General features: G+C 44.2%; 1 protein-coding gene across 1 annotated transcript; it reads left to right on the top strand.

Annotated features, from left to right (window-relative positions):
- The first annotated feature begins 16494 nt into the window (after positions 1–16494).
- LOC102454908 (syntaxin-3-like) lies at positions 16495–22167 on the top strand. The gene has a single exon (XM_089781650.1). It carries the CDS (start codon positions 16609–16611, stop codon positions 17500–17502), a length of 894 nt encoding a protein of 297 aa, XP_089637776.1. The 5' UTR covers positions 16495–16608; the 3' UTR covers positions 17503–22167.
- Positions 22168–22766: the final 599 nt, after the last annotated feature.

Genomic DNA, 22766 nt, shown 5'->3' with positions numbered 1-22766 from the left:
AGGAACCCGCAGAGCCAGCCCAGTCCTCCCCATCGGGGGCTCATACCCCATTCCTCCCTCACCTCCTTCCACTTACCCCTCCCTAGCCCCCCTTCCTGATGTTCAAAATAAAGGACACGTGTGTTCAAAAATAGAAACTCTCTTTATTGAACAAAACTCGGGGAGACTGGGAAAAGAAGGTGGGAGAGGGGAAGAGAGAGGGTGGGAGAGGGGAGGGCAACTAAAATGATCAGAGGTTTGGAACAGGTCCCATATGAAGAGAGGCTAAAGAGACTGGGACTTCTCAGCTTAGAAAAGAGGAGACTGAGGGGGACAGGATAGAGGTCTATAAAAGCACGAGTGGTGTGGAGAGGGTGCATAAAGAAAAGTTCTTCATTAGTTCCCATAATAGAAGGACTAGAGGACACCAAATGAAATGAATGGGTAGCAGGCTTCAAACTAACAACAGAAAGTTCTTCTTCACAAAGCAAATAGTCAACCTGTGGAACTCCTTGCTGCAGGAGGCTGTGAAGGCTAGAACTAGAACAGAGTTTAAAGAGAAGTGAGATAAAGTCATGGAGGTTGGGTCCATGGAGTGCTATTAGCCAGGGGGTAGGAATGGTGTCCCTGGCCTCTGTTTGTGGAAGGCTAGAGATGGATGGCACGAGACAAATGGCTTGGTCATTGTCTTCGGTCCATCCCCTCCAGGGTATCTAGTGTTGGCCGCTGTTGGCAGACAGGCTACTGGGCTAGATGGACCTTTGGTCTGACCCAGGACGGCCATTCTAAGCTCAGGGCTCAGGGTCGGGGGTCTCACTGGACCACCTTGATTTTCATGCCAACCTGCTCCTGGGTGGCCAGGCTGGCAGCTCTCCTGCCCTAGACGGCCACTTTCCTGTGCCTAGTGTGGAGGTCATGGATGAGGTCCACGATGTCTGCACTAGACCAGACGGGCGCCTGCCTTTTGCGGACCCGGGCATGCTCCCAGGAGCCGCCAGCCTGGTCCCGGGAAGAGGCGGAGGGCTGGGTGACAGCGGGTGGCTGGCTCAAGCCGTGCCAGTTGCAGGGTCTGCTGGCTGGGTGCTGGCAGGCTTGCACCTGGCACGGGCACCGTTGCCAGCCCATGCCCCTTTAAGGGCTCCGAGGCCAGGAGGGGGGCAGAAGAGTTTCCCTGGTGGTGCCCAGAGTGGCCACCAGGGAAAGCTGGGGAGGGCTAGCCTCCCACTAGTTCGAATTAAGTGGCTACACAGCCCTTAATTCGAACTAGTTAATTCGAACTAGGCATTAGTCCTCGTAGAATGAGGTTTACCTAGTTCAAATCAAGCGCTCCGCTAGTTCGAATTAAGTTTGAACTAGCGGTTTGCATGTGTAGCGCCTATCAAAGTTAATTCGAACTAACGTCTGTTAGTTCGAATTAACTTTGTAGTGTAGACATACCCAGAGAGACACAGGCAAAAGGGAGGCTTCTCGGTCCCTGCCTGCTTAGCAGAGCTCCAGAAATATCGGGTCTGGGAGAGGTGAGGGAAGGGGGACAGTGCCTGCTTAGATGACCTGCACTCCTGGCAGGGGTTCCCATAGTAACTGGATTTTTAGTGTCTGGTCACCACTGTTAACTGGAGCAACCTGACGCATGCAGTGTGTTCCTGCAGCCTGGGGAGACGCACCTGAAGCAATGGAAGCAACAGGCTGCCAGTGGAGCTCTTTCAAAGCAGCCCCCTGTGGCTTAGCCTTTCCTGCCAACAGGAGTGCTCCAGGCTCCAACGGGGCTACAGAACAAGCTCCCTACCCCTCCGTTACCCTCACTTGGATAAGCAGGAGGGCCTAAATAAGAAGGGAGCTTAAGGCTGTAGCCTTTTCAGCCTAATGGTTAATCCAGCCCTGCTAGTAGCTGATTTCACGAGCATGATGATAGTTTGTTGTATTACAAATGTTTTCCCTGTAATGCTTTACCCTAAATACATGTATTGTGCTTCGTGAAAGTTGGCCAGGCCCTGGTTAGCTGTCATTGTCCCCGAGTGATAGCAGAAGTGAAGGCACTGAACTAAAATTAGACCTGCTGGGATAAATACAGTGAACTGCATGGGATAGGAGCCCCAGAATTCGCAGCTTGAGCCTGAGATGCCTGAGTTCTAAAGGGATGCCTTTGAAGAAGGCTATGAAAGGGGAAGAGGCATAGGTGCTGACTTTCTAATGTGTCAGAGAGCGGCTTCTCCCAGCTATACTCCCAGCCTTGCCTCTATTCCACACTGTCCCCCGAGGCTCCACCCCTGTCCTGCTCCCACCCTTACTGCCCCTCCCCCAGCCTCCTACATGCCACAGAACAGCTGATCACAGTGGGCAGAAGGCCCTGAGGGAAGAGGGAGGTGCTGGGCAGGAAGCATTGGAGGAAGGGGAGGTGTTGGTAGGGTGGATGCCAATGAGTGCTAAGCACCCACCATTTTTTCCATGGGTACTCCAGCCCTGGAGTTCCCAGAGTCATCACCTATGGCCAGAGGTGCAGTTAACCCCAAGGCTGTGACAATGGTCATACCAGACGAGCCTGGGGCCCTCCAAGTGGTGTCCCCTCCTGTGCCTCAGGCCATGCGTGTGGTCTGGAGTCCAGATCCAGCCAGGATTGTGCTCAGTGCTTTGGAGTAGGGGTTCAGTTCCTGTTCCACCCCAGCACACTGCAAGGGCTGAATGTATCCTTGGTTCCCTGCCAATCACAATGTTTCCTCATATTAATTTTCCTGAATGGCGGTGTTAATTGTCAGACTCCTGCTATTCAAGTACAAGGCTCATGTAATTGATTTTAACATTAATTCCCTTCTCTATCAAATATGAAGAGAACAGATTAGAGATCTTCTCATACAGCTGTATTTTAGGCACATATTGAGTGAGAGCTTACTAGTCCTTTTGATTCTGTCAGTCATAGGTGGATGGTTTCATACGCAAAAATAATTATTAAAAGGTAGTCCTTCATTAATGGAACGTCAGTGATAACCTCACACTTACCATTCAGCTGTCTCTCAAAATAAATATATCCTGTGATATTCCTGCAATAGATCATTTAAAGTACATTCAGGCTTTTTCTGGTTTTAGTCTTATGATTTATTTGACACTTGTCAGACAAGAACTCCCAGTCAAATTAAAATTCCCTTCTTTTGTGAGTCTTTTCATATGCAACATCTGTACTCCTGATTCAAAACCAGAGATGCCTTTTTTTGTGGGTCACTGAGAGCAAGATCAAGTCCATATTTCACATGTACTGAAATAACTAGCGTATCTGTCAAATAGCCATAATAGGAAGACACAATGCTCCTTTTTGATCCAATCCCATCTTGGTCAGCCCACACGAGCTGCAATAGTCAATCATGTTGCTATAAGTTATCAGTGGTGAAAGGACTTGATTTGGATTCTCAGGAGCTTGGAAAATCTCAAGATTTTATAACTGTTATCAATGATGTTAGGGTTTTTTTAAAAATGCATTTTGGCTGAATCCATGGGTGTAATGTGGGAGTTACTGGCTGACTCTGCGGCCTGTGTTATGCAGGTCAGACTAGAACTAGATGATCATAATGGTGCTTTCTGGCCTTGAAATCTATGAAACAGGCTTCCTATAATTTATCCATTGCTTCTACATTAGGGGTGGGCAAGAGGCAGCCAGCGGGCTGGATCTGGTCTGCCACGCCACTGGATCTGGCCCATAGCTGCCTCCCTGGAACACTTAGGCTGGGGTGACCTTCGGAACCTTTTTTGGGTCGGGGGCTGCTGACCCACAGAAAAATCAGTTTGGGGCCACACACAAGTAAGAAGCAAAAAACCCAAACAAAACCAAACCACGTGGCCCCCAGCTGAGAAGAAGAAAGACACTCTCCACATCCCCCTTGCACACCAGAGCTTAGGGGAGCCCAGTCTAGTAGTTTCTGTATGCTCCAGTCCCACAGGGAAGTGGCAGGGGCCTGGAGTGCCAGCATGGGTGGGGGAGCCCTGCTTGGGTAGGGGGAACCCTAAGCCTTGGGGGCTGGAACCAGGCATCCACACCCTAGGCCTTAGGTTCCTCACCCCTGCTTTAGGCAGAGTGGAGCTCGCACTCTGCTCTGGATGCTGGGGAGCAAAGCGGGAGGCTTTGCACATTGCCCCACCCCCAGCAAAACCTCTTAGCTCTCATAGGCCAGTTCTGGGGCTGGGGTGGCCTCTGAAGCCTCTCCCTCTACCCCATGCCCAAAGCAAAGCAATGTAGTGCAGCCAGCCATGAGCCTGGGACTGCTGCAGACAGCCTGCCTCAGGTTCCTGCAGGGCTGCTGTCTGGGAGCCACCTAGGTAAGTGCCCCCCAACCAGAACCTGTCTCTGGCATCCCACCCCCTATTTTCCTCTCAACTACCTGCCCCAGGACAATATCCAAACCCTCTGTACCTCTTTTCCCCCTTCTCCCAGGTTACAACTCCCTCCTAAATGCTGCACCTCTTCCTATGCTCCTCCCCTAGGGCAGAATCCTTTCCTGTACCATACCCACTCCCTGATCTTGCACCCCATTCTGCTGCCCTAGTCACTACCCAAATTCTCTGCACCCCTTTCTCCTAGGTCATAACTCCCTTCTAGACCCTGCACCTCTCCTAGAACCCCTTCCCTAGGCCAGAATCCTTTCCTGTACCCATATTCCCTTCTGGACCCTGAACCTCAAGCTCCTGCTCCAGGTCACAATGCCCTCCTTCACCCAAACTCCTTCTGAGACCCCACACTCCCTCCTGTGCCCCAGCTCCCTACCCCAAGTTCCCTTCTGCACTCAACCTCTGTCCCAGATCCTGCACCCCCTCCATAGAAGTGCAGCCCTTGACCACTTGCCAAAATCTTGATTGGCCTCCCATTGAAAATTATTGCCCACTCTGTTGTACATTGTATATCTTGCCACAATTAATTTTAATTCTGCTATCTCCAATAGTATTCTGAAGAGTTAGCTTCTGAACTACTTACAGGTTGAACCTCTAAAATCCGGGACTCTCTAGTCTGATAACATTTGTGGTCTGGCAGGACCAAGGATATTGCTGCCCAGTTGTAGAAGTGCAACACCAGCTGGGTTTGTGGTGGGGAGCACATCCCCCATGAGGCTGGCACGGTGGGAAGCGCAATCCTGGCAAGGACTGGTGGCAAGGAGTGCAGTCTCAGCCGGGGCTAGAAGCAGCAGAGCCAGCAGCATAGCTCTGCTGGCAAGATGTGGAGCACAGCTCCAGCCATGGCTGGAGGCAGCAGGGCTGGCAGTCAGGGGTGCAGTTCTGGCTGGGGTTGGCAGTGGAGAGCACAGCTCTGGACAGGGCCAGCAGTTAGGCCCGCAGCTTGGGCCAGTGCTGTGGGGCGTGCAGCCCTGGCCAGGGTTGGAGGCAGTGGGGCTGGCCCCTGTCCAGGGCTGGTGCGGTAGGGGACATAGCTCTGACCAGGCTGGAGGCAGAGGCAAGCAGAAGGGAGTGCAGCCCCAGCTGGGAGCAGAGACCTATACCTGGGTGGTGAGCCTTGACCTTCCCTTGTCACACAAGCTCTGTGGTTCAGGACCACTCAGGTCCCTAGGGTGCCGGACAAGGAAGGTTCGACCTGTACCTTGTCCGCAGAAAATTGCATAATATGTTCCAAAATTGAAACCAATCAACTTCCTCCATTTTGGCAAATGGGGAAAAGGGAAAACAGTTTCTTAAAAGCTTAGACCAGCATTTTCAAATAAAGTTTCCTAAAAAGTAAAGGCCTAATTCAATATTGAAGAGTAGCCTGCTTTTTTTTCTTCTAAGGTGAGGTCAGTGGATGTAGACCGCTTTGATTGAAGTGCCTACACTTTATCTACACAAGTCTGAAAACACAGACAGTCCTGTATACCTATTTATTTACAGTTACCCTGTATACTGTGTTGCGAATTGCACCCATATTCAGCAGGTTGCTAGATTCTGTGGTACTCTGATGAAATGAACAAAAATTGTTTACAGCACCATTGAAGTTTAGAAATGGAGGTTTATTATGAATGCAATATGTCTGACTGATACAATCCTTCCCGAGAGTAGCCCCCTATGGTTTTTATTTTGATATTACATCTGTAACCCTACTGACAGGTAGTGTCAGCAGCAGCCAGGGCTGGGTTCATTATCTAGGGGTTCCTCTCCATCCATTCAACACCAAACTGGCTTGGGCCCCTCCCTAGTAACCTGGGAAATTCACACAACATGCCTGGGTGCTTCTGACAGGCAATGCTTCCCAACTTGCAAGCACAGAGTCTGTGTGTAGAAAAGAAACCTTTAATAAATGGGGCGGGAAGGAATGTGGCATTCATTTGGGAAAACACCCCAGAGCTCATAACCAAAACTATGAATAAATGTCCCAGCTCAAGTAGGTTGGGCAATGTCCTTTTCCTCTCAGGTTCTTAAGTCCAGCAATGTAAATGTTCCCTTCACACGTCCAACCCTTCTCTGCATTCCACTCACAGTTGCTACCCTGGGTCAGGGCTGACCCAGAGTTCAGAAGGGCATCTGCAGAGTTCACCTCCCATCCTGAGTTGGATGGGAAGTAGGAGGCATCTTACTTACTCTGCTTGTCCCTCGCCATCCACCTGCTTGTTACTCTCGCACTGCCCTGCTGGTCTTCTTTAGCTCTAGCATTGAAACAGTGGGGAGAAACAGATTGAACCAGTCTTAGAGCATACACCTGGAGGGCATGCAGCCTGCTGATTCACAGTTCTCCCTCCCCAGCTTAATTTGATAGGGCTCTGGAAGACGAGCCTCTGTCTATCCAAGTGTATTTACACTGACAGGGTCTCTCCTTTTAACTGAGTTAAACACAGTCTGATTTTTCTGCATTCCCCAATAACTGTAAGCATTGGTGATCATATCTCACAATTTCTGCATTTAGTATTTACTCAATTTGTGACCCCACAACAGCCAAATTGGTTACAACAAGGAAAAAAACCATTGTAACAGTTGAATATCTAGCAGGCCTAAGCAAACTGAGTGAACTGTATTTATATCCACAAGCCCAGAATCTCATTCTTTAAACTGAGAGTTTGAGCCAGGTTAAGCACAGACTTTCTTCTTTTGCATTCTCCCAATAATTACAGATATTGCACTTATTATTAACACAATTTGGCTTCATCTACACTGCAGCACTATTTCAGGATACCTCCAGTATTCCAAAATACCTATTCCATGTCTTTTGAGCAAACTTGTTATTTTGAAATATAACAGGCTTGCTATTCCAACATCTCTGTAAACCTCATTCCATGAGGAGTATGAGATCTGTCAGAATAGCGATTTATTTTGAAACAAGTACTGTGCAGACAGTGACAAATTTTGAAATAAGCTATTTCAAAATAACGTTGAAATAAGATATTCAGTTTGTGAAGCTCAAATTGTGTATCTTATTTCAACTTACGGTGCAGTGTAGACATTGTGACCCAACATTAGGCAAGTTGATTACAGTGAGCAAAACACCATTGTAACAGCTGAATACCTAACACATTTAAGTGAAGCGGGGAAAACTGTGTTACATAAACACACCCAGAATTTCTTTCCCATTCTTTCTTTCCCATTTCCATTGGCTGTAATGGAAGCATCGATTCATACCCTACTTACACATGTATTTTATGCTGTGAACGCCTTTTTTGGAGTTGGATATTGGAAAGGTTTTTGAACTGACAAAACCACAACTCTACTGAAGAAGGAACTGGAAGTTTTGGCATATTGCTGAGGTCAGATGGAGCTTGGGTGCTCTGGCATCTGGTGTAGAAAGCAGTTTGGACTAAGCCTGCTATCCAGCTGTTTCTATTATTCATAACTTCCTTCCAACACAGTGAGTAACACAAATAGTTTGTTAAAGATTGAAATAAAAAAATATGGCTGATTTAATCTCTGCAGAATATTACAGAGTAAAGCTTTTTTTGTCTGTCGTGTTAAAAGTTCATATTTACTTCCTGTGAGCACATTGACCTCAATTAACTGTTAAGTCTAAAAACACCTATGAAAGTGAACTGCAAAAGCTGTGGTTGTCATGTGCTGCTAAATCTTTATAGATTCACAAATGCATTCAGCAGCACAGTTTTCTACTTGTCTCCCTCCATCTCTGCCCTGTACACTTTCTGGTCTCTGCTCTGAGCAGAGAGATGGGTGGAAGAAGAAACAATATTGTTTGCCTGCAGACATTATCTCTGCTGAGAAAAGCCTTTTCCCTTACTACTTGCTTTGATTGGATCAGCAGTAACAGGGCCTATCTCAAACCTGGCTTCAGATTGGAGGTTCAAATAGTGCTACTCTCCAAACCTCCACCTACTTGCAGTGCAAAAATCAGATGCTACTCACAATAGAATGAGAAAATGTTTAAAATAGGATTTCATCCCCCTTCACTCTTGGTTTCCCCTTGGAGGGAGAGGGGTATTTGGATTTACCATGGGATACGACTGCATCAATGCACATGCTTAACTTGAGGTTCAAATCACCGAATGGAAACAAGGGTTGCTAAATTGTTTGTTTTGTTCTAAAAGTGTTGAAAACATGAAAAACTAAAATAAGTGTTCAGCCCCATATTGGGGAGATTACTAACCCTAACATTTTTGTGATGAAACTCCCCTCTAATTTTATAATTATGGTGTACCCTCACCCTTTCACCATGGGTTCTGAGACATAACTCCTCAGCCATTTGCCTCTTTGCCCTCATATGAGTTTGCAAGAAAGTGACCCAGGTGGGATTGTTGGTGTCAGAGCTGTCCCATCTATAGGGGTGCCCTATGCTTTACATGTATGGGATGCAGCAGTGGCCTACGGGAGCCTAGAGCCAGCAGCAGGAGATGGGGATGTACTGTGTACTGCAGTCTGCAAGTCCTGGCTCTAGATGTCTGGAGTTGGGGCCTGGGAAGATTCTTTGTGTTAGGGGGCCAGGATTTAATTGCACTGAGAAAAAGGAGCACAGCTGGTTCCTAACTGTGCCAGTTGGGATTGTGTGTCTGGGGACTGTTTGAGCCTTTATTTCCTTGATCAGCCTCCATCACCATTGTGACCCTGTGTGGCTAATGAGGGGGTAGAACTGATCTGGGAGAGAAGACCTTAAAAGCCAAAGGTTAAGCAATCAGGGGACCACAAAGAGAAGAAAGGGGAAGAAGGGAGTCCTAAAACCATCAATATGGTTAGAAAGGGCCACATCACCTGTGCCAACACTACTCTTGTCTCCTCAGCCTGCACCTGGAGCTAGACAGACCTCCAGAGCATGGATCCCTTTACCCCAGTGGTTCTCAAACTTTTTGGCCCATGTACCACGTGCCTCTATTGCAAACCTTTCCGTGGACCACCAATTGCTAATGGAAATTCACTGTTAATTACATAATTATGCCCAAGCAATTTTGCTAGTGCTTCAGCTGGGGAGAATAGTTTAATTAAAACGCTTAATCTGTTTAAAAATTTAAATTTTCTCATATTAGTTTATCCAACTTCATTTTAAATAAAGTAAAATATTAATTTATGTCCAACACAAAAGGGTCCCATGTTTTCTTTCTTTATGGCAGGGGTGGGGAACCTTTTTTGGGTCTGGGGTCACTCCCAAGAGGGAAATTAAGGGTAATATTGGTTGGGGAGTCTTTTCTGAGGGGGATCTCAATCCGATAAGCATGTCGCCAATGAGCAACACTGTTCTCTGCCTTTCCCAGAACAGGTGAGTCATTTCAACTTTAGTTGTTTGGGGATGTTAGCGTTAATTATTAATCCAAAAACTAAGAGCTTTTTACACTCTACTTCTGAATATTATTTTTTAATTTGTAACAAAATGTTAGGAAAGTGTCAAAGAAGGAAAAGGTGTTGCAAAACCTGCCTATGGAGTGAGGACAGTTAGAAAACATGCAGAGAATGTCAATGTTGTCCAGTATTTACTGCTGTGACTGCATCTGAGATGGGAACCACATCAACCAAGTGAGCAGCACTTCTGGTTTATTTATATTGACCCTCATATTTTATGCAAATGAGGATGCCAATCAAAGGGGGTATGCCTCCAATGATTAGCTGAAAAAGTCATTTAAAGGGAAAACACCAGTAAGGATAATTTGAGGAAGGGCAGAAAGGAAGGCGAGAAACAATTGAAGAGAAAAGTGATGGACCTTAGGCAGCAATGTTTCATCTGAAGAAGTGGGTTGTACCCATGAAAGCTCATGAAACCATCTACAGTTTTTCCTTCTCTAAAGAAGACTATTCGTTGTTTTTTAAGTTTTTCCAGTGACAGACAGAGGCTACGTGTATACTGCTTTCTTCTTGTGCAAAAGCCTATGCAAATGAAGTGTGGATTAGCATATTTCATTGCTTCATTTACATAGTTAAATAGTAGTCATTTTTGCACAAAAACCCCCTCTTGCGCAAGAGCCATTCTTTCTGAAAAAATGAGCCCCCCCCTTGCTCAAGAGGGGGCGTTTGCGCCAAAAGGAGCTGTCTACACACCTCTTTTTTGCACAAAAGCCTCTTGCGCAAAAACGGCCCCTAATTAATTATGCAAATGAAGCACAGCAATATGCTAATCCACACTTCATTTGCATAGGCTTTTGCGCAAGAAGGAAGTAGTATAGATGTAGCCTGAGGGTGCATCTAGTCAGCACCCTTCTGTTGGAATAAGCTACGAAATTTGCGCTACACAAATTGCGTAGCTTATTCCAAGTTTAAATCAGAAGAGCTTATTTTGAAATTTGGTGCTGTCTATACAGCGTCAAATTTCAAAAAAAGGCACCATTCCAACAAATCCTTTAACCCTTAAAGATGCGATTTTGCTATTTTGGGGTACTTCCAGTATCCTGAAAGAGCAGCAAAGTCTAGACATACCCTAACACAGCTACCCCGCTGAAATTTAGCCAGCAACGGCATTTCCCCTTTATTTAAGCCATCTCACGTTTTCCTGTAGCACTCTTTGAGGTTGTCAGAACTGATTCAAAGAGAATTGTGCTCTATTATGAAAAAGTTTGTTTGAGAGCAATGTAATACTAGCTTATAATTTATATAGAGTGTTTTCATTTGTAGATCCCACACACAGGTGGGTAAACGTTATTATCCTACATTTCACTAGGGAGTATTCTTAAAATTCAGAGAAACAGTGATATGGGAACAATTTTTACAGTGGGATGTTGAGCAGTACTCGCCCTTACACTGTCTGTGCCCTCCAGGCTGGGGCCACAGCTGGGGTGAGCTGCAGAGGCCCAGCCTGTGTCCAGATGTGGAGCTCCGCAGCCAGGACCCTGGGAAGTGGCCGTGTGGTGGCTAGGACCCTGAGGACAGTAGCCAGGACCCTGGGTGGAAGACAGGGCCGGTGGCTAGAACCTCAGGTGGCAGTGGGGCTCCCTGGAGTGGGCTGGTGGTCAGGATCCTGGTGTGGGGCTGTGCAGGGTACAAAGCCTGTGGGTGCTGCAGCACCCTTTGAACCCCTAGTCCCTGTACCTATGTAGATAAATTAAGTAACTTTCCCGATATCACAAGTAAAAGCACTGTCAGAACCAGGGTTGGAGCCTTGGTATGCTGGCTCCTAAGTCTGTTGACTTCACTAGGCCACAGTGCATAGGACATCTAGATCAGTGATACACAAGCAGCTTCCGTGTGAATGGACTGACACTAGGACAAGGCTGATGGATAGCTTTGGCCTCCAAACTACTTCCTAAGCAACCTAATACTCCTCCTGTGTATATCCTTGACAAAGAGCATATGGCAATATGGACTGAATGGTGCTCTGGCAGTGATCTGGATCTATAGGGTAAGGATGGCTAATGCCCCCACATCACTTCCTGTGGCCATGGTAGGGTTACAGGCAATTACCACATAGACCCTGTGTGGATAAATACTCCAGGAAGTACTGCCTTGGAACATGAGTGAGACCTTCTCTTATGGCCTCTGATTGGTCCAGGCACCCTGCTTAAGTCCAGGAGTTCCAGGAAATATCTTTGCAACAAGGTGGATTCCTCTATCAGTCATAATGAGGGATCTACCTCTTGGACTCCTAGCTCCAGCTCCAAACTCTTGTCTCTGATTCTTAACTCCAGGTCTGACATTTCAAGCTGTTCCTGGTATTTGACACCATTGCTCTGACCACTAGTCATGACTGCCTTCAAGTCATAATGAGTTGTTTTCTGAAAACATATGCTCAGTGTACATTGGCAATCATAAAAGGATATAAATGATATAAACCATTAGGAAAGGGACAGAAAATAAGACAAATATAATCATGTCACTTTATAAATCCATAGTATACCCACAGTTTGAATACTACATGCAGTTCTGGTCACCCTATCTCAAAAGAGAGATACCAGAATTAGAAAAAAGCACAAAGAAGGTCAACAAAAATGACTAGGGGAATATCACAGTTTCCACATGAAAGATTAAAAAGACACGGACTGCAGCAGGGGCCTTCTCCCTCTCCGCAGATCCCCTGGTTGGCAAGGGCCTCTCTGGGGAAGGGTTTGGAGTAAGAGGGCTACTTACCTAGTTTGGTGGCAAGCCAGATGGCGAGCCCCAGCTCTCTTGGTGGTGTGGCTGCCCCCACTGGTCCCTCTGCAGTATAGCTCTTCCCTGAGTTTGCTGCCCCCAGGAATGGATGAACTGGGCAATGAATGTGAACAGAAAGATATTTAGTGCTCATGAAACAATGACTCAGGTTCATCTCTGGTATAACCCAGTTCATTCTAGGCTTGATTTCTACTGCTTATGGCTCACTGTAGACCCAATGAAGCAAAATACTTTAAGCTTGTGAGTCATTCCATTGAAGTTAGTGGGACTGCTTGTGTTTCATATTTAATCATGTGCTTAAAGTGCTTTGCTGGCTCCCTGCCATTGTTAAAATCTTATGGGAAGGAGAAAAAAATCCTTGTCAGGTGCTTAATGTTAAGCACATGCTCAACTACTCTGCCGGGTTGGGGTTCAAATGCACAGCACCTTGCAGGGTTGAAATATTAATCTCTCTGATTCAGTTTCCTTATTTCAGCAACTGACATACTAATATTTTTCAAAGTCTTATCAGGGAACTGGATGCAAAGTTTTGTATAAGGGTAGGAAATAGGAGCACACATGTCTGGAAAGTGCCTAGCACATTGAAAGCACACCTACAGTAGACAAAATGATACCTGTTGCTTTAATCATTACAGCAGAAATATGTATGATCTGATACAAAGATTTACAGACAGAATTAAAGAGAACCTGGGCTTCCATTTCACCTTGAATCTCTGAGCTCATCATCTGAAATTTCTGATAATTACCAGTTATCAAATGAATACCAGTTTGATACTCAACAAGTCTCCTTTAAAAAAACCCATTCTTTTGCAAGGGGAGATGAAACAAATGACTGTGCCTAAATCTGATCTTTTCAATAAAAGCATGTCATGAAATAGGGTAATTTCCCTTCCCGTGATTATATCATTATTGAGAACTATTTTTCAAGGCACATTAATAGCTCTCAGATGGGTTATTATATGAATGTGTTTTATAAATGGACTTTTATTACTCATTACAATTAGTTTGAAGGGATCAGGTTCTTCCTTTCCATGCATTCATGCCTTTACCTTATTTAACATCCATCATAGCCATGCAGAAATATTAGAATATCTGTCAAAAGTTTAAATAGTTCTAATCTTAACTTTTATTGTGCTTTGCTTTTTTTTCTGTTGGTACCAGGGGTGCATCTTACCAAAAGTTTAAGTAGCCCCTTTCAACATATATTAAATATTTATTTATCCTTCATACAAAACATAGGACATTTCTGCACATGTATCACAATGATGCAAAAAATAGAGTTCAAGAAGGTTTCAACTAGCATTGCCAAGACTGGTATTAGAGCATTTTATTTTTCTTATTGGGCTGCTAGATTTACAGAACTAAATTCTGCTCTCAGCCGAACTAGTGTAAAATTGACGTAACTGCTTTCAATGGAGCTAATTCCGATTTGCTCAGATGTAAATGAGATTACACACTGATCCATAGCATTCTAGGAACAGAGAGAAGATTTGGCAGAGAGAGTGTGAGGTGGTTAGATTGGGTGAATGAAAGCCAGGACTCTTGATCTGCAGTACTTGCTTGGTAAGTAATTTAACTGAGTCATTGTATCTCAGTTTATCCATCTTTTAAAATGTCTAATACATTGCATATTTTTCCAGAAATGTTTTGACATCAATGGGCTGTGGATCAGGACTTTAATTTAATATTTGTAAACTGCCCTGGCATCTTCTGAAGACAGGCAACGTAGAAATGCCAGGTTATGATTTCATTTTGTGACTTACTATGAACCTACTAAATATCAGGGAAGGCAATACCAGTTTACTCGTGTTACAGAAAACAACAATCATAAACTCTGAGCTTTATCATAACCTACAGAATGAAACACAGACAATTATCCATGCACCAAAGAAAAAACTGAAGCTCTAACCAGTGTGAGAGATCTTAGACACTGGAGTGCTGCCAAAGTTCTGGCCTGGGACTTGGTGATCTGAAATGCATGACTGTTCATTGTTGTTGTTCTGGGTATTCTTAAATACTTCAGTTGTGATAAGTAACACACAGTTTAAAGAATATTTACAGGAAGAGAGAATTAGCTCCTGTCACATGACATTATGTATGGCACAAAAAAAGTAACAGGAGAAGTCAATAGGCAATGATGTCAGGTGAACTTGGCTGAAATGACATGGATATAATATATTCTGTGGAAAAGGACAATCACTAGCTCTCTCTCTTATACTAGCCTTAAGCCTTAGACCATCAAGACTGAATGAATGTAATCCCTTATAATAGGCTTTGTAGAGGGAGTGTAACCTTTGGGTATGTCTACAGACTAGTCTGGGGGCTGACAGAATTGTTGGGCTCCTGGGCAAGATGAAGGGGGCCTGTCTCTGTGCTCCTGGAAGGGATGGGGCTTCAGGAGGAAGTGGTTAGGCTGGGGGCTAGTCTCCCCTTGCCAACCCTTCAGGGCCACCTGCAGCTCTAGTGGTCTTTTAAAGGGCTGGGGCTCCAGGCAGCCACCACTGCTGCCACAATAGTGGTGGTGGCAGTTGGGATCCCTGGGACCTTTTTAATCACCAGGCCCCAGGGCAGTTGCCTCCTTTCCCTCCACTGTTGTCAGCCTGTCTACATTTAACACGACGGTGGTGCACCTACTGCTGCACCACTGTATGCTTCAGTGTAGCTATTACCCATGCCAGCTGGAGGGCATCTCCCATCAGTGTAGACAATACTCTTCCCAGAAAGGCTGTAGCTACGTCTATAGAAGAATTCTTCCCTTGACCTGGTGCTGTCTACACCCATAGTGAAGTCTGAGGAGCTATATCTCCCAGAGTGTGGATTTTTGACACCGCTGACAGATATAGGTGCACTCTGATGTAAGGTTCTAATTTAGACCAGGCCTCATAAATATGTCTCTAGTCTTTCTCTCTTCCTCTCAGTAGACTAGTATACTTCTCCACTGCTCTTTCTTGCTTCTCTTCAATACAGTCTCTTGGAATAATACAGTTATTTATGACTGGAGGGAATCACTGATGATTTTTTTTCTTAACAGAGTGATTCTGCTTCTGATCTCCAAGGGTGTGTCTAGACTACATGCCTCCTTCGACGGAGGCATGTAGATTAGCCAGATCGGCAGAGGGAAATGAAGCCGCGATTAAAATAATCGCGGCTTCATTTAAATTTAAATGGCTGCCCCGCTCTGCCGATCAGCTGTTTGTCGGCAGATCGGGGCAGTCTGGACGCGACGCGCCGACAAAGAAGCCTTTCTTCATCGGCACAGGTAAACCTGGTTTCACGAGGCTTACCTGTGCCGATGAAGAAAGGCTTCTTTGTCGGCGCGTCGCGTCCAGACTGCCCCGATCTGCCGACAAACAGCTGATCGGCAGAGCGGGGCAGCCATTTAAATTTAAATGAAGCCGCGATTATTTTAATCGCGGCTTCATTTCCCTCTGCCGATCTGGCTAATCTACATGCCTCCGTCAAAGAAGGCATGTAGTCTAGACACACCCCAAAAGAATAAGATTCCAAACTGGAAACAATCCCAACAGCCACATCCTTATTTGAGTCTATATTCTGAAAAACAACAAATAGTCTGGTAGCACTTTAAAGACTAACAAAACATGTAGATGGTATCATGAGCTTTCGAAAGCTCATGATACCATCTACTTGTTTTGTTAGTCTTTAAAGTGCTACCAGACTATTTGTTGTTTTTTAAGTTTTTCCTGTGACAGACTAACTCGGCTACCCCTCTGAAGCTTATATTTTGAAAGTTAGAGTTTTGCATGATGACATTTGTGCGAATTCTGTTTTTACAGAGATCTGTTTGTTTCAGAATTAGCATTTTGCCACCTTATTCTCAGGTTGCTAACAATAAAATCTTCTTTCTTTAATGTTTCCCAGTTACTGTTATAACAAAGTTCATTTTGCAGTTTCTGTTTAGCAATGAAGTGTACCGCCCATTGTTGGCATGCAGTCTAACCTAGCCGGTATTAGTTAGCCATGTGATGCAGAGTAAACTCTGGGTAAGCCTATTGCTTTGGTCAATATTTGCTCTCGCTCTGGGAGGGAAGATATTAACAGCTCCACTGACGCAAAAGATCCTAACTCTCTCTTCCTTCTTTACAAAGCTGATGTGTGCATTTTGTGTCCCTCTGCCACAAATGTTGCCAGCGGCTGGGGCTGAAGATGAAGGACAGGCTGGAGGAATTGAGGGTCCGAGTTAATGAAGATGAGGACTCTTTGGATATTGATGATACTCTCTCATTTGATAACCCTATTTTCCAGGAGGATGAGACCAATCCCATGAGCAAAATATTCCAGGAAGTGTCAGATCTCTCACTGGCCCTGAATAAACTGGAGGAGTTAGCAGAGACCATTGACAAGAAGCAGCAGCAGGTGCTGTGCTGTACCACTGAGGAGAGCATTTATGAAGAAAAGAAAGAGCTAAGTATCATTAAAGCCTCCTTCACTAGTCAGGCTAAAGTCATCCAGCCTCAGCTCAATGGGATTCAAGACACACTGGCCCGAGATAGCAAACAATGGCTGGCCGGATACCGCATCCACCAGAGCCAGCTCTCCATCCTAATCAGCCAGTACCGAGACATCATCACGCACCATTATGCCAAGGAGATGGAATACGTGGGGAAGTTGAAGGAACAGATTGTGAGGCAAACTGAGCTGGCGGGCTTGAGCCTATGTGAAGAGGACATTAATCAGCTAGTGGAAAGCCACCTGGCACCTCGTATTGTGGGCCAAGACCTGGAAATGCTCAAGGCCAAGCAGCACTTGGCCATGGCCCAGGTACGCCACCAGCAGCTGCTGGACCTAGAAGCCCAGATCAGTGAGCTGCACTCACTGTTCCTGCACTTGGAGGTGCTGGTTTCAGAGTCATACGATGTCATCAACAACATTGAGTACAACATCCTGCATACACTTGATTATGTCTCCCAGTCCAATGAGGAGGTGAAGAAAGCCCTAAAGTACGAGCGCCAGTCGCGGATCTCGGCTATGCTGTCAGCGATGCTGGGCCTTTGTGCATGTTGCGCGTGTTTATCATGTGTAGCTGGCAAAGTGCGGTGACACGGACTCTGCAAAGGAAGGTGATAGCTACCTTCCATGGACCTCAGCAGCAGTCAGGCTATTTGAGGGCAGTGAATGTGGATTACCCCCGTGGACGAGCTCCACTCCCTCACTGGAAGAAAGTGTCCCATGATTTGAATGGATTTGAAAGCAGGTTTTCTTGTGTCTTACATATGAGGAAGGATTTCACTGAGTTTTTTGGTAGGACACTGGCAATCAGTCTCATGTTCCTACTATTATTTTAAGATGGTATGTTCTATCTTTAACAGTGTCCTTAAAATTATTTAATATATATTAATAAAAAAGGCATTTCGTGTTTCTGATCAAATACAACTTTGCATAAAAAAGCTCCTGCTAAAACTTGTGTTGTATCATTGGTCATTATAAAGCAAGCAAACAAACAACAGTTCAGTTTCCCAATTTGATTATAATGCTCCTCCACCGAGGTTTAAAACCTTAATCTACTTGGGCATGTTTTTATTATTTGGATTTTTCATATGGAGTTGACTCAGTGTTTGTTGTGTTTTGTTGTTAAACAAGTGTTTCAGATTTCAAAATGCTTCTAGTCCTGGTGCCCTCCAAGTGCCTGGAAATACCTACAATATGAATGAAGTGTGATGTTTACATAAGCCGTTTTTGTTTCAAACTTCTGTTACAGGACTGGAGGAGTTAGCTTTCCTTCACACAGGTGTGTGTTTGTGTTTGTTCATGTGTTTGAAATGAAGGGATAGAATTAAATGCAATGGAATTTAATCATTTGAAATTCCATTTTACAGTTTTCTGGTGGAGCTTCCATCAGGCATAATTTCAGTCTTGTTCTTTCATTTGATTCAGTTTCTGTTTCCATGGAACTTTCAAGATTAGTGGTAACAAAACCAGCTCTTCTTATATGATCAGTAATTTTGCAGTGGTCCATTTAATACTCAATGGCCATTCAAGCTAACAATATTACAGCTCAAAATTCAAGTTTTATTTATCTATTGGTTCAGTATAGTGCAAAAATAATGCGGGTGAGCACATTGGCAAAAACTTTCAGGGCTGTTTTTTTTCAAGGATCTGATCTAATCTAATCGAATCTAGTCTTCTTTGTAAGAATGCTGTTCAGTTGGAGAGAATCAAGCTGGGTGAGGCAATATCTTATACTGGACCAACTTCTGTGGGTGAGAGAGGCAAGCTTTTGAGCTTACACAAGTCTGGGAAAGATTAAAAAACAGCAAATGATCTGGGAAAGGTTCTCTGAGTGTCACAGCTAAACAGAAGGTGAAACAGACTGTTTAGCATAAGTAGTTTTTTCCTGTACTTCCCCCTTATGACTGGATATGTATTAATGGGACATTTTGCATTGTACAGTCCATTGAAATGTTTTAACTACTTATGCTAAACAAGCTGTTCCACCTTCTATGTAGCTGTGACACTCTAGTACATTCCCCAGACTGGAAGAAGAGCTCTCTGATTGATAAACATTACCTTACCCACCTTGGCTCTCTCATGTCCTGGGACCAAGATGGCTACAACAGCACCACATACAGTCTAATGTTATAACATTCTCAGGAAAGTTTTATATGCAAAAATATCACTTTTCAAAGGAACAACTGAATTATGTGATGATCTCTAAAATAAAAATACAAGTTGCCAGAAGCCACATAAGCAAAAGCTGATGTGAACAGTACATGTATTTGAAACTTTAACAGTAGTTTTCCATAAACATTGAGAATCAAGTAATGTAATGGGGATTTGCCATGGACTAGTGACATTTCAATATAATAGGGGTCAGTTTAAGATTCTCAGGAATTTTTGGAGAGAGCATTTATGTATTGAGCATTTTCTTGTGTTGTGCCTAGACTAGCTCTCCCACTCTTGTATTAGCTCTAATAGAAACATTGCTGTAATATTCTTGTGCATGAATAAATTATTTCTTGGAAAGCAGTTACTCCAACATTTATGAAGAGTTGGAACTAATTTGATTGAGATTCGGATTTATGGTGTGTAACCTGGAATTAGATTTTGCTAAATCTATTCATAGAACATTTGCCTTCCAAATAGGTGAGAAATTGTATAACTTTTATCTCTCTACAGCTGTTTGTTATGCTAAAAAACACACTCATTTTATTTGGTCTTCTGAGAAGAACTTCAGTTGAGAGAACAGTTGATTCGCTGCTTTGTTTGCCAGATTAGTTCTTTCAGCTCCCACTGACTTCTTAACAGGGTTGGACACACGTTCAACAAATGCATTTCAGCTTTCGTCTTACAATGTGTTCCTGTCGAGTCTTGAATCTAGTACTTGAACCCAGGAGGTAACTGAGTTGATTGCTTTTGCATTCCTTTTATTAAGTCATGATATGGTTAGCCCTATATTGGGTCTATTTATGATGGAGCAAGGAAAGGAGGGAAGAAAGAGCATGGCTGATATTATTCAATAGGGATGGAAGGTCATTTTATTAATCTCTCTGTCTTTTGCTGTGTGGCTCTGTTTAGATTGTTATGAGTGTCCAGCCAATTGATTCAATATCTCTCTACCCCATTCCATTGCCAAATACTTATCACTGTTAAATTTTTTTTGCCCATTTCACAGTGGAGATCAGTTGGACTCAGGGCAGATTTTCCAGTTTCACTGTTGTGCTGTCAGAGCAGGAAGAGGACAGTGTGTTAACTTTTTTGATTGTTTTATCTAATGTCACAAATTGAGGGTTTTTTTCCTTTTAGTGTATTAACAGAGATGGTCCATTCAGCTACATGGCATATGGATCCAACCTGGAAGGTAGTGGGGAGTGCTTGGGCCCATTTCAGTGAACTTCGGTAATGAAGGCAAGTTGTAAAATAATGGCCTCAGAGTTGTAATCCGCAGAGTGACTTTTAAAAAGGGGGTTCTGTATCTGTTGTCTATTGGTGACTCCAAAACAAATGTGTTCAACTTACAATCACAAGGATTAAAAAACAAAAAAACTTTTTGCCTAGGAAACATACCCTGGAACTTGAAATCAAACTGGGTTCTTTCTGGCTTGTGAATTTTTACCAGAAATAAGATATTCCACAGTTAGAATTTGACAAAAGAGTTCTGTTACTGATGTGAGTCCAACTAGGATCTAAAGTGTTCTCCCACAGCTGTGTTGGCTCTAGTATCCCCAGATTTAACAGACCCCCCACCAACCCACAATAAAGGAAGCAAACAAAATCCAACAGCATCTGCATCCAACAAAACTTTTCTTTGTAACTAAATTTATGTATGTGTTTAATTTTATGTATGTGAGTAGACCCATACAGAGAACAGTTTTGGTACCATTGACTTTTGCAGTATGTTACTGAGTTTCTTTCTCATTGTTCTCCCAAAATGTTAATGTGCTCTATAATACGTCTTGTACATTCCAAAGATGACTGTTGGAACAGTGAGTTACTACCTCTTTGTGCTTCTCTAATGACAGATAACTTGCTGCAATGTATACCGGCCAGATTCTGCCCACATCGCAACCTGGCGTGCCACTCAGGTGAAAGAACTGTATGAGGCTAACTTAAGCTGCTCCCCTGCTCTGTAAACTCACAGCATAAGGGGCATGTTGGAAGCAGAGTTGTGTGTGGATCAAGGATGAAAGGGAGCATGGTCATAATACACAATGTTGTAGTAGTTCTGGGCTGCAGACCACCCTATAGGCAACCTAGGCAAATCTGCCATAAGTTAAAGTAGGTCCCAGGGCTGCTCTTCCTTACACAAAGAGCCATTTTTGTCCCTGCAGCAACCCCAAATCCAGGGAGTACATAGAAGGCATAAACCACCCCACCCTTTCTGTGTTACCTCTCTGAGGAGACTCAGAAAAGTTGCTAGCCCTGTGAGTCTGTTTGAGATGGCTTCTGTTTTTGCTATTTGTGCTGCACCGTTTTTCCTTTTTTCTAATTTTTTTCTATGCTGCAGATATTCTCTGGCAATGAAATGAGACCTGGAGTAATGTGAAAAAGCAAATTTCATTTTAGTTCCATGTCTGCTGGATGAGATGAAGACAGGAATAACAGTTGGGGTTTGTCAATAAATGTTATCAATAAATGTTCTCTCTTTCCATTTTCATTTCCTTTTCTATTTGTCCAGCCTGCTCCAAGGGGATTTCCTAAAGAAGAAATCAAACAAAAAGTAACAAACAGACATCAAATGTTTATTTACATTTAAAATGTCATCGAACAACATTAAGGGCTGTTATATTTGATCATTTCATCCCTTTCTGCCTTTCAACAACAGCACTATTTATACACCGCTCATTGAAATGGCTGATGTCTCCAGAGACTTTATAATTTCAAAGCCATGGACAGCAAGGAAATAGTATCTATCAGCAGTGTCTGTTTTAAATATTTCTGAATTTAAATCAGCTAAAGAAAGCAATCTCATGTCAGAGCACAGACCAATGCCACAAGGCAATCAAGACTAGCAAGTAATAAGGATCATATCTCACACCAAGGGAGTAAGTACAGTGAGTGTACATTGGATTGATGGACTATGTAAAATGGACTGTACCAAGAGATTAAAGGGCAGCAATTACTTTTTATTCTCCACTCTCTTGGCAAAGGGAAGAATGGTTGTACATTTGAAAAGGAGCTGGCACATATTGAGAGAGGAGTGGGACAGGAGCCCCCTTAATTGTGACCAATGGACAGGAGCCCCTTAAACTGTAAGTATTGCTACACTCTTTCCTCTGCACACCTGTCCTATCAGATAATTGAAGTGAGAATCACTGTGTCCCTGGGGAGAGTGGGAAATATCTCTCTGACTAGAGTGATTGTTGCATATACAGAGTTGTCAGACTACACAATATTTATAGAATTGGGGCAGACTCTCTGAAGAGACTGAGTTGTTGCAAAACTGAGTATCCCGGGACCTAATTTTTAGGTACCTGTGAAAATCACAGAAATGACAAATACAATGCATAAAATCTGAGGGAGATGCCTAAGCTCCTATATAATGTGCAGTGATAGCAGTGGCGGATATAGGGCAGGGTGAGCGGGGCGGCTGCCCCGGGCCCCGCACTTCAATACGCCCTGCGCACGCGCTATTACCTGTCGGCTGAGGCCATGGCGCATGCACAAAATTATGCTGCCCTGAGCCCCACGCTTCAATAGGCCCCATGCTCTGGGCCCCGCAAACCTCTCCTCAGCCCCTGGGTATGTCTAGACTACATGGCTCCGTCAACGGAGCCATGTAGATTTGTTTTTTTGGCAAAGGCAAATGAAGCCGCGATTTAAATGATCGCAGCTTCATTTACATTTACATGGCTGCCGCGCGGAGC

The sequence above is a fragment of the Pelodiscus sinensis genome, chromosome 13 (genome assembly GCF_052426305.1).
Source record: "Pelodiscus sinensis isolate ZL-2025 chromosome 13, ASM5242630v1, whole genome shotgun sequence".
NCBI classification, from domain to species: Eukaryota; Metazoa; Chordata; order Testudines; family Trionychidae; genus Pelodiscus; species Pelodiscus sinensis.
This window is presented reverse-complemented; position numbering and strand designations above follow the sequence as displayed.